The sequence below is a fragment of the Mirounga leonina genome, unplaced genomic scaffold, assembly GCF_011800145.1.
Source record: "Mirounga leonina isolate KUSES-001 unplaced genomic scaffold, KU_Mleo_1.0 Mir_82, whole genome shotgun sequence".
NCBI lineage: Eukaryota > Metazoa > Chordata > Mammalia > Carnivora > Phocidae > Mirounga > Mirounga leonina.
In genome coordinates this window covers 40,581,192-40,593,950 of record NW_023270825.1, presented here as the reverse complement: position 1 = coordinate 40,593,950, position 12,759 = coordinate 40,581,192, and the positions used below count along the sequence as shown (strand labels likewise).

The 12,759-nt window shown below is 34.2% G+C and overlaps 1 protein-coding gene across 8 annotated transcripts in view; it reads left to right on the top strand.

Moving 5' to 3' along the window:
• The window catches only part of KIAA0586 (KIAA0586 ortholog), a 107,219-nt gene that overhangs the window by 68,111 nt on the left and 26,349 nt on the right, over window positions 1–12,759 (top strand). For all 8 annotated transcript variants that reach the window (XM_034993281.1, XM_034993283.1, XM_034993280.1 and 5 more), the window contains 2 exons: window positions 1,298–1,452; window positions 3,109–3,205. In XM_034993281.1, the coding sequence (XP_034849172.1) occupies window positions 1,298–1,452; window positions 3,109–3,205 (252 nt within the window). The remainder of the gene's footprint in view (window positions 1–1,297; window positions 1,453–3,108; window positions 3,206–12,759) is intronic.

Here is a 12,759-nt window from a genome sequence, read left to right as displayed (position 1 = left end):
CATGCTAGATAATTAATGACAATAAAATAGGTGATAATTTTGAGAAATTGTTTTGTACAGATTGAATCTGGAAAAGTAAAAATTAAAACTCAAGGTATATATTTTGTTTTATGTAAAACTCACCTAAAAATAGAGATTAACATAAAAGATAGAGGGTAATTTATTTGCTATACCTAAGAAATTGTCAGTATACTGACTTTATTTTAGAGAGGGAAAGGTGGAGGGAGGGTCAGAGAGAGAATCTTAAGCCCCAAAACGGGGCTCCATCTCACAACCCTGAGATTATGACCTGAATTGAAATCAAAAGGCAGATGCTTAACCAACTGAGCCACCCAGGCACCCTCTACACTGACTTTTTTTTTTAATACACTGACTTTAAATGGAAAATATTTATGGTGTCTTTAAAATATTTCATTTAAAACAATTTGCTTATGTATAATGCTTCAGATCTAGATCTATTTCTGTTGACTACAATGAGATATACTGTGCTAAGTATTTAAAAGGTGGCCATTAATTAGGAAAAACAGAATTTTCTAAGAAATATTTGAGCAGGAATGTAAAATAAAGAACAATGGGAGTTGGAAAATGAGGATTTTAATTCCTCTTACTAGCTCTCTGCTTTTTTGGATAGTCCGTTAACTTCCCTGAGCCTTAGCTTTGTCAGTAAATGATAGTTATAAAACTATCTGACCCGCCTACCTTACAGAATGATTGTAATATTCAAATTAAATGATAATGTATGTGAAAGTGCTTGGAGTATAGGTACAATATAAATGTACCATGATATTATTAGATAAATAGATAGCTTTGCTCCTATTGCCTTCTTTTTATTGATTTGATTGAGATGCCATTTGGATGAGGAAGAGAACGTAATCATTTGAAGAAAAATATCTATAGAACAGAGCTAAGCAATACTAACATTTTCTAGCTAGGCGATTACCCCTTGCTTTCATATTACATTTTAGAAAGAAAGTATTCTACTGACTCATACTGATAGAAAAGGTAAGCTGGAATGCTAGGAGTTGATGTGAAGGAGTGGGGTTGGGTGTAGACTGTATGAGCAACTTGTTGACTGGAAACTTAGAATAGTCCATAGACTTGTCTGGACATAGGTACTTTTTGCATTCTCTACAAGCTTTGGTTTTAATTGCAAGGAAGACTTGGTACCAGATTATTTTGGTTAAAGTACACTGCTACTTCTTATTCAGCAGTGAGAAATATTGGTAATTTTAGTCAATTATTTGTTCTTTTTCTAAGATAAACAATTTTTACTTTTTGTTTATATCTTTGATAACAGGTGGTGGTTATGAAGATTCATGTGCTAGTCATGGTCCAATGAGTTTGGGAGAATTGGAATTGCAGCCGAATTCTAACCCTGCCCTTCCCACAACACTTTTCACAGCACAAAAAAATGATGTTATGTTATCAGGAGCTACTGAAGATATTCATCAGGTACCCAATTAATAACATTTGTACTTTACTTAAAATGAATATGGTAACAATATTGTCTTAACATGGTATACTGTCAAGAGCATAGTCTTTGGAGTCATTCTTCCTTTATTTACTAATTCACGCTTGGATACAAATCTTAGCTTTTAGGATTCTAGCAGTGACCTTGAATACATAGCCTTTTTCTAAGCCTCAGTTTCCTCATATATATATATATAAAGTGCTTGTCATCTAGTTAGGTAGCTATTATCACTTATACTTTGGATCCCCATGCAATATCGAGCTCAGTAATTTGCCATAGTAGGTACTCAAGAATTATTTATTATATTAAAATTCGCAAAAGTTGTTAACATGAAAGCATAAGAAATTTCATACTGAGTTAGGCCAGTGGCCCGTGTAATCTTGTGTACTGAAAAAATAAATTACTCTTCAACATGTAAAGAAATGTTCATGTTATTAAGAACAGTTTTGTATCTGTGTAATAGCAATGCATTTCTCACTGTAGATTAATGTATTCACTAAGTATTTATTGCATGGTATTGTATAGCATTGCACAGTGTTGGTATTACTGGTTGCCACCTCAGGAGTTTCCTGGGTGAGATTCAAAACTGGCTTCCTATGCATGGAGAGCAAGGAGAGACTGAATAAAGACACAGACCACTTCAGAGTGGTGGGTGGCAGGTTCAGTAAGTAAGGGAACTTACTGATGAGGCTTGTCTTGGGCAGCTGTAAGACAAGTAGATCTCTGCACCCACCCGCCAGAATCTTAAAAGTATATATGGAAGCCTTTATTTGGTTCAGTCAGGTATTCAGTCCAGATGGCCTCTTAACACCTTACTCTCTCAACAGCTGCTAGTATGGAAATAGTAGGTGGGACATATATTCCGAAGACAGGGAAGGAGTAAGGAGCCTCTGATTGCCTGGGTTCAGCTTGTGGGTCACCTGGTCATTGATAAGAATCCAGAGATAGCTTTTTAAATTCCTGTCAAAGTATATCTGATAGCTGTTTTCAGGAATTCATTCATACCTAAGCCCATAAAGCAGGAAAAGGAAGAAAGAAAATGGCTTCACAATTCGTGATGTGTGATTGTGAAAGAATGTGTGACTACTGTCAGTTTCAAATTTGGTTAGGTTATAGGTAAGGAAGAGAGACGACAGGGCTTATGGTAGAATATACATTTCTTGAATGGTGAAGGAGTGTAACAATTCCTACTCATTCTCTTGTGAGAATTAAATGATGTTACTATATATAAAAGCTCTTCGAAAATTGCAGTGCATTATGCAGATTTTCGTTTTGTGTAAAAGTGGTTATATGGGAGAGCTTACAAGCAAATTAAGTTTTTATCCTGTCTAAATCCATCATGTGTATATATCTAGAATAGTTTGATTTATAAGGAGATCTGAATTCTCTAGTAAAAATAGAAATAATTTGAATATTTGAAATCTGTGTATATCATCCAAATCTTTTTAAAGATTTTATTTCCAATATCTTTTCATTAGTAATATGTACTCTATCACCCATTTAGCAATTAGAAAGCATGCATAATATTCAAATTTTATGTAAGAAACATCTAAATAATTTTATTGCTCAAAAATCTTTAAGTAACTTTAAAAGCAATATTATGACTTCATGTCTTAAATTCTTTATACCAACAAAAGCATGACCAAGATGTTAAGCAAGTTGAATGTAAGCCAGCACAAAGTCGTTTAATACGTGTAAGAAATAAATCTGATACTTCACTTTCACAGCAACAAGGTAAGATTTGTTTTCTTGTAATATAATAGTTTGATACTTGTCCTGATATTGAATAATGAGAATTCTTTATTTTTATATACATCTCATTCTTGTCTATAGTTTTTTTTTGTGTTCTCTTGGTCCATTGGGATAAAGAATCTGGTATCATATTTGACTGTATGTGTGTTCTTTTTACCAATAAACACTATTTCTAATGGATTGTTAAAATTCTTAGGTAGTGTTTTTCCTTTAATTTTACCCTTTGGTTCTGGTACAATTGAATGCCTTTTTATCTACGTATAGGCCTATATCTGTGTCATAGTTGTCTATTTTAAATTGTAATATGATAAAAGCAGGGTCTATGGCTGTAAAGTGCTTTTTGTAAGGGCTATTTAGTGTTGTGGGTGATGTTGACAATAAGTACAATGTAAGAAAACCAAGGACTGTCACACTAAATGCTATTAATATGAATGACCTTTTCTGTACTGCTCAAAGTTGTATGGTTGAACTTCATCTCTACCAACAGCGTCACAGCAGTTTGATGTTGCCTTTATGTTTCTGAAAGACTGTTGCCTTTGTGCTTTATTTACCTTCTTGCTTCTTAGTCATTTCAATTAAATATAACCCAAATTCTGAAATTTGGCAGTAGAAATTAAGATACCTTATGTTTTAAAACTTTATTTCCACAATCTAGGAAGAAGTATTAGGAATGTTTTGAGGAGTAGAATGTTTTTCTTTGCTTTTATAATTGTTTTTTGTTTCATTTATTGAATGCCAATATAATTGCAAATGTAACTTAGCAGTTAGTGTTACAGGGAAGACTTAAACGAGGAAGTGCTCCAGATAATTATTCAAATTATGCTATGTAGGTTTTAGGTTTTCACTTTTCTGTTTTCTGTTCCTGTTGCTCCAACTTCTCAGAACTTTGCCTTCCTGACCACCTTTTCAACCTAACCATGGTACAGTAGTGTTAATATTGTATTTTAGAATCCCATGAAAACGTGCTTGTAAAACTCTTATAGTATTTAAAACTGAATCATGACAGTATATAGATATGAGCAAATAAATGTTTCTAAGATAATATCAGGACTGACTTGATGTCCTTCTGCTGAGTACTGTTACCATTCATGGTCAAATACTATATATTTAAGTTAGGTTTTTAAAAGTTATAATTTCTTAAAATTATTAATAAATTTTGTCTCCTTGGGAGATATTGTATATAATGAAATAATAATTTTTCTCAATTGATAGGAAAATTTGTTTGGTAAGATTTTAAAGTATCTCTCTAGGAAAGTGACATTGTTTTCTGTGTCACATATATGAACATCTGACCACAAGGTGGCAATAGTTAAGTTCTAGAGGGTAGGGGGGTGGGAGGATGGGTTAGCCTGGTGGTGGGTATTGAGGAGGGCACATTCTGCATGGAGCACTGGGTGTTGTGCACAAACAATGAATCATGGAACACTTCATCTAAAACTAATGATGTAATGTATGGGGATTAACATAAGAATAAAATTTAAAAAAAAAAAGGTGTCATCTCAGAACAAAAAGAAAATCATTTCAATTGAATAAATAGAGCTTTATGGAAAAAAAAATAAATTCTTAACGACTCACAACGAGCTGTCATTAAGTACAATGTCATTAAATAATGTCTAATTAACATTTAATAAGTCAATAAAAATCATAAGAATAAAAGAAACCAAGATGTTAGCCCTTTAAAGGAAGTTTTATCTAGAAAGAATTTAGAACATTTGGACTTAATATATGTAATTTTTTTTTTCACTTAACTTTATATGTAGTACAGAAGTTAGGAAAGCAGACCTGTATCAGTTTTGACTGAGACAAATAAATACCCAGTGAGCTATAAATAGAACATTTTAAAATAGAAGCCAAATGTTTCACTCTGTAATTGATACACATCTCCATACTGAAAATTTTTTGAATGAATATGATTACCTTGGGAAATACAGTCAGTTATGACTTTTTTCCCATAAATTTTGTGGGATTTATTTTTTTTCTCTGATGCAACTCTAAGACATTGCCAAACATTTCAGAGAATAGGAGAGTCGGAGTGCCAAAATCATCTTCTAGGACTCTCAGGACTTTGGGTGACCTTGAAGGAATTCAGTCCTATCTCTCATACAGAGGCCTTCAAGATTCCCTTTATCACAAGGGAATCAAAACCACCTTTTCTGACAGATAAATGCTTCTAAGAATACTTGAACCCCAAATTATGACTATTGCAGGGGGAAGTATCATGTTTTTATTTCACTTTGAAATGTGTATTAGTTTAATATGTGTATATAAAGAATCAAGAAGCTTACTAGCAGTAGCAGCTCTTTCAATGATCATTAAAAACTGACCAAAGATTTGGTAGGACATGGGTTCTAGCACTATGCTTCCAAGAAATCTGTAAAATCCTTGTTTTTCTCCCTTTTTGATTATGACTTTCAGGTTTTAATATAAAAGAGAGAAATCAAATTGATCTGACAGATGACTATCTTTGGAATATAAGAGTGAAACTCTCATTTGGTATTGAATTCATTGCGTATATTTTCAACCATATGATACCACTTATCTGATTCTATGTCTTGATTAATGATTTTATAGTGAAAGCAACCGTCTAAGTGATTTTAGTGAGTCATTTAATTTTTTTTCCTTTTTATTATGCAAGTTAACTTTTACTGCATCTTTTACTGTGCAAGTTAACTTTCTTCCATATTAATGAGAGACTAGTTTTAAATCCACTTATTTGTTATAAACCCAGGAACAATTAAATTCTATAAAGTAATGCATTAAAATAGTTCATTTTATTTTTTTATTTTTTTACATTCTATCAATATAGTTGACACACAGTGTTACATTAGTTTTCTGAGTATAACATAATGATTTGACAAGTTTATACATTATGCTATGCTCATCACAAGTAGCTACTATCTACAACACTGTTACAATATCACTGACTATATTCCTTCTGCTGTGCTTTTTATTCCTGTGAGTTATTCATTCCGTAACTGGAAGCCTGTATCTTCCACTTCCCTTAAGCCGTTTTGCCTATTTCCCCTCAACCCTTCTCTCTGGCAACCATCAGTTTATTCTCTGTATTTATAGGTCTGATTCTGTTTTTTGTTTATTCATTTGCTTTATTTTTTAGATTACAAGTAAGAGTGAAATCATATGGTATTTGTCTTTCTTAGTCTGACTTACTTCACTTAGCATAATACCCTCTATGGTCATCCATGTTGTCTCAGATAGCACAATCTTACCCCTTTTTATGACTGTGTATATTGCTGTGGGGTGTGTGTGTGTGCACCTGCCTATCATATCTTCCTTATCCATTTATCTATCGATGGACACTTAAGTTGCTTCTGTGTCTTGGCTATTGTAAATAATGCTGCAATAAACATAGAGGTGTATATGTCTTTTAGAATTAGTATTTTTATTTTCTTTGGGTTAAGTATCCAGTAGTGGAATTGTTGGATCATATGGTATTTTTGTTTTTAATTTTTTGAGGACCTCTGTATTTTCCACAGTGGCTGTAACAATATACATTCCCACCAACAGTATTCAAGGGTCCCTTTTTCTCCACATACTTGCCAACACTTGTTATTTCTTGTCTTTTTTATTTTAGCCATTCTGACAGATATGAGGTCATATCTCCTTGTGGTTTTGATTTGCATTTCGCTGATGATTAGTGATGTTGAGCATCTTTTTATGTTTCTGTAGACCACTTGTATATCTTTTTTAGAAAAATGTCTATTTAGGTCCTCTGCCCATTTTTTAACCAGATTGTTTTTTAGTGTTGAGTTATAAAAGTTCTTTATATATTTTAGATATTAACCCCTTATTGGATATATCATTTGCAAATACCTTCTCCCATTTTGTTTTATTGATGGTTTCCTTCACTGTGCAAAAGCTTTTTATTTTGATGTGGTCCCAATAATTTATTTTTGCTTTTGTTTCTCTTACCTTAGGAAACATGTCTAGAAAAATGTTGCTATGGCTGATGTCAGAGAAATTACTGCCTATGTTCTAGGATTTTTATGGTTTCAGCCTCACACTTAGGTCTTTAATCCATTTTGAATTTATTTTTGTATGTGGCATTAGAAAGTGGGCCAGTTTCATTATTTTACATGTAGCTATCCAGTTTTCCCAACACAAAATAGTTCACTTTAAAAACAATATTTTCTTCCTGGGGTGCCTGGGTGGCTCAGTTGGTTAAGCGGCTGCCTTTGGTGCAGATCATGATCTTGGGGTCCTGGGATCAAGCCCCGCATCGGGGAATCTGCTTCTCCCTCTCCCTCTGCTCCTCCCCCCTGCTTGTGTGCTTGCTCTTTCTCTCTCTCTCTCTCAAATAAATAAATAAATAATCTTTAAAAAAATATTTTCCTCTTTAGTTTTTCTCTTAAAATTTTAAGACCATCATAATAAATAATAATTAGAAAGTCAAACATGCTTTACATACTCTAATCAAAGGGGAAAATTAGATCATATGTTTTGTGCTTAAATGTTAGGCAGATTAGTTGTCAATTTGCTTGAAAATCACAGCATTCTTGGGGCACCTGGGTGGTGCAATTGGTTAAGCATCTAATTCTTGGTTCCAGCTCAGGTCGTGATATTAGGGTCATGAGACTGAGCCCCAAGTTGTACTCTGTGCAGAGTCTGCTTAGGACTCTCTCTCCTGCCCCTCCCTACCATGCTCTCTTTCTCTAAAATAAATAAATAAATCTTAAAAAAAATCACATCATTCTTCAGGTTTTATATTTGTAGGCTATATATATCGATCAGTAAATATGTATCAAAGTGCTAAAAATAATAAGTATAATTATAATAACGTATCAGAAGCAGGTTACATTTTTGTGGGAAATATACTTAAAGTATCACAGATATTTTTGACATTATGTCCTGAGTTTAATCCTAGCCATTTTAGCACCCTTTATATCTCACATACAGTGATTGTGATTTAAATATGTAAGAATTAGGAAATTCAAAGGTTATGTATATTTAGGAGCTATTTCTGACCACATGTGCAAATGAAATCATTTTTGTTCTTTAATAAAGTGGTAAATTTTTTCCCTTTGTATTTGAAATATAGCTAAATTATGATAGCTGTCAAAATTATAATTGATCTCAATTATTTCAAAATCACAATTAAAAGTTTGAGTTCATTTTTTTCTCTTCAGGTATGACAGTGATATCAAAATCATGTGTGTAGATCTCTGATAGGGAGGGGATGGGACACAGACGAATACATTTGCCAAAATTCCACAAATCCAAATGTGTAATAAGCATTGTCTGAGTAAATGTGTCTTCTACAAATTCATGCTATTATTGATTAATAAAACAGAAATTCACTTTAAAATGTTTCTGAATTGGGGAGTTCTGTTTCTGCCTCGGATGAGGGAAGTAGAAAGAATGTCACTTCCACCCTAACTATCATAAAATGTCAGATAAACTACAAAATCACAACATTTCTTGAACCTACCAAAGAGCTTGTGATGCAGAGCAACTAAGTAGCCTGAAGTCCAAGAAATACAGACTCCTCTAAAGAGATGGGACACAAGCACTATCTCACTGTGCCAGAGCATAGTCACAGGAAGACACACCAGGCACCATGCAAGTGGGTAAGATATATTTGGCCAAACTTTTTCAATGGGTTGCTAAAGGCCAAGTGTAAAACCATCGAAGCTACAGATACGAGGGGAGTTGATGCTCACTTGCAGTCTCTTCTCCACGACCTCTAGAACAGGAAAGTTTGGGAGGCAGGATAGAAGACTAGACAGATTATCCTTCACTGGTACAGGCCCGGAAGAAGAGGGACTTCGACTTAATAGAAAGACCAGATGCCCCATTTGGACCCTTTTCACATAAGAACAAAATTCTTAAGTCACTGAGAAAGGGGCAGCATCACCTCTGGAGCACAGGTGAAAACCCACTGTGGCTGCCAGAAGTGTAAAGAAAAAAACATCCACTCTTGGTGAAGAGGAAGGAAATAGTCTTAGGCCCCAAATCTTATATTAGTACCATTAAAAGTCTCTCACTGCTGGCAGAGGGGTAGGAAAGTCTCCTACATAAAACTCGCTAAAGGGACAAGGCAGAATTTGGCTGCCACAGGGAGGAGAGACAGGATCACTGTGAAAACTCCACCACAAGACCCAGGTGTGTGGGATCTGCCTGGGACTGAGGCTGGACCAGGACAACAGAAAACTATCCCTTCTGTATCTCTCACCATGTGAGCAACAAATAGTGAGTAACAAGCAGCAGCAGTCTAATATAGTCAAGGCACAAGAGTGTAGAGAAACACTCCCTGTCTGGAACAGAAGTTCAGTGAAGGCTGAAAGGTGAAGGTGGAACAGGAACATTAAGAAAAACACTCTGGCATCCTAGTCTATGCTGAACACAAAGTGATGCTCGAGCATTTTGGGAAGCTGGTGGTACACCAAAGTTAACTGCAGCAACAACAAAACTCAAAGCCAACTTAACTCCTGACTTGATTTACTCAACTTCTCATACTAATAGCCTAATTGAAGAAAAAGTGTTCCCATTTCCATGTTCAAATACTATATATCTCAGTCTCTGTTGTCTTACACAAAATGTCTGGCATTCAGTCAAAAGCTCAAGCATAAAAAAAGCAAGAAAAGGGGTTCCTGGCTGGCCTAGTCAGAGGAGTGTGTGACTCTTGATCTCGGAGTTGTGTGTTTGAGCCCCACATCGGGTGTGGAGATTACTTAAATAAATAAAACTTAAAAAAAAAAAAAAAAAGCGCAAGAATACAATTCACTCTTAAGAGACCAGGCAGTCAAGACAACAAGACTCATAGAAGACTCAGATATTGGAACTTAAAATTAACTATGATCAATGTGTTAAAGACCCTAGTAGAAAAGATAGACAAAACATGCATGAACAGATGGGAATTTGAGCAGAGAGATGGAAATTATAAGAAAGCTTCAAATAGAAGTGTTGTAGTAAACCAGTAGTAAAGATGAAGAATGACTTAAGCAGGCTTATCAGGTTCAGCCGGCCAAGGAATCGGTAAACTTGGCAACAGTCAGTAGATGTTGAAACACAAAAAGAAAGAAGAGTGAAAAAAATCTGAGCATTCAAGAGCAATATCAAATATCCAAACACACATGTAATTGGAATACCAGTAAGAAAAGAGAAAGCAAACAGAACAGTAAGAATATTTGATGAGATAATGACCAATAATTTTATAAGAAAAACAGAACATTAAACCACAAATCCAAGAATCTCAGAGGACGTTCAAGCAAGATTAAAAGAAAAAATACTTATACACATTGTATTCAAACTGCTAAAAACCAGACAAAATATTGAAGAAAGCCAGAGAAAAAAGGTAGACTACTTACAGAAGAGCAAATATAAGAAATATGTCAGCTTTTCTTATTACAAGACATATAGTCCAGAAGACAAAACAGTAACATTTTAAAGTGCTGAAAGGGAAAAAACAAAAAAACCTCAGTCGACCCAGAATTCTATATCCAGCAAAAATGAAGGCAAAATAAATACTTTTTTTCCAGGTAAACAAAACCTGAGAGACAGGCATGTACCCAAACAAGCAAACAAACAAACGAAAAACCTTAAAGGAAATTTTCAGGTAGAAATTAAATGATACCAGATAGAAACTTGGATTTATACAAAGAAATGAAGAGCTTCCGAGTTGGCTAAAGTGAAGGTATAAATAAAAGATTTCTTATTTTTTTGGTCACTATAAAAGATAATTAACTGTCAAATGCAAAAATATTATTTTTAGTGACTATAAAAATAAATGACAACGATAGCATGATAAATGAGATACAAGAATTGAAAGTATACTAATGAAAGCTTCTTACAGTATATGTTATGATATAATGTGATTTGAAAGTGGATGATGGTAAGGGATAGATGTATATTGTAAACTCTAGAGTAACCATTAAAATATGTTTAAGTGTAGTACTAAATTAAGTATATACTCAGTTATTCCAAAAGCAAGTAGAAAATTAGGGGAAAAGGGCTAACAATAGCAAAAAGAACAAAAAAGAAATAAGATGATTGATTTAAATCTAATTTGCTGATGCATGATTATAAAAAATGTACAAAGATCAATGATATTTCTTTGAACTAGCAATGAAAATTGGAAATTATCATTAAAAACTACAGTTTAGGGGTGCCTGGGTGGTTCAGTTGGTTAAGCTTCTGCCTTCGGTTCAGGTCATGATCTCAGGGTCTTGGGATCGAGCCCTTTGTCAGGCTCCCTACTCAGCGGGGACTCTTCTTCTCCCTCTGCCTCTGCCATTCCCCCCAGCTCATGCTCTTTCTCTCTCTCTCTCAAAATAAATAAATAAAATATTTTTAAAAATTAAAAAATAAAATAAAAACTACAATTTATCATAGCAACAGAAACATGAAATACTTAGGTATAAATCTAATAAAATATTTGCAAGATTTGTGTGCTAAAAACTACAAAAAGATCTGATGAGAGAAATCAAAGACTTAAATAAATGGATAGATGATAAATGTTCATAGATGAAGACTGGAAATTAAGATGTCTGTTCTCCCCAAATTGACCTACAGATTCAGTGCATTCTCAATCAAAATTCTAACAAGGTTTTGGTAGAAATTGACAAGCTCATAAGGAAATGCAGAGAGCTGGAATAGCCAAAGTAATTTTAAAAAGAAAAAGTAGGATGGGAAAAATGAAGGGGAGGGAAATTGGAGGGGGAGAGGAACCATGAGCGACTATGGACTCTGAGAAACAAACTGAGGGTTCTAGAGGGGAGGGGGGTGGGGGGATGGGTTAGCCTGGTGATGGGTATTAAAGAGGGCACGTTCTGCATGAAGCACTGGGTGTTACACGCAAACAATGAATCATGGAATACTACGTCAAAAACTAATGATGTATGGTGATTAACATAACATAATAAAATAAAATTAAAAAAAAGAAAAAGTTGGGAGATTTACACTATGACTTCAAAACATTTTATAAAGCTATAGTAATCATGATAGTGTAGTATTGGCACAAAGATGAACAGGTAGATAGGTCAATGGAATAGAATATAGAATCCAAAAGTAGTCTACACATTTATGATCAGTTGATTTTTTTCACAAATGGCAAAGATTTTAATGAAGAAAGGATAATCTTTTCAACAAATGGGAAAAAGTAGAGAGAGAAGCAGACTCCCTGCTAAGCAGGGAGTCCGATGAGGGACTAGATCCCAGGACTCTGGGATCATGACCCGAGCTGAAAGCAGACACTTAATTGACTGAGCCACCCAGGCACCCTTAAAAAATTATTTTTAAAACAAGAGTATTTCCATTGAGCATTTGAGATTAGCACACACAATATTTTGTTTCTAGTTAGCTGCTATTAATTACAAAACACAAATGTTCCAGACTTCTAGCTTGAATGAAATGTATTCTTAAATAAACACCTAGAAATCCAATTTCTATTATATTGAACACATAATGTATTATAAAAGTAGAGCAAAGTATGCCCCCCAATTTTTGCCTTTGGCCTTAGCCTTTTCCCCATCTCACTCCAAAGGTCTAACATCATGTAGGTAGGCTTAACATAGCTAGCT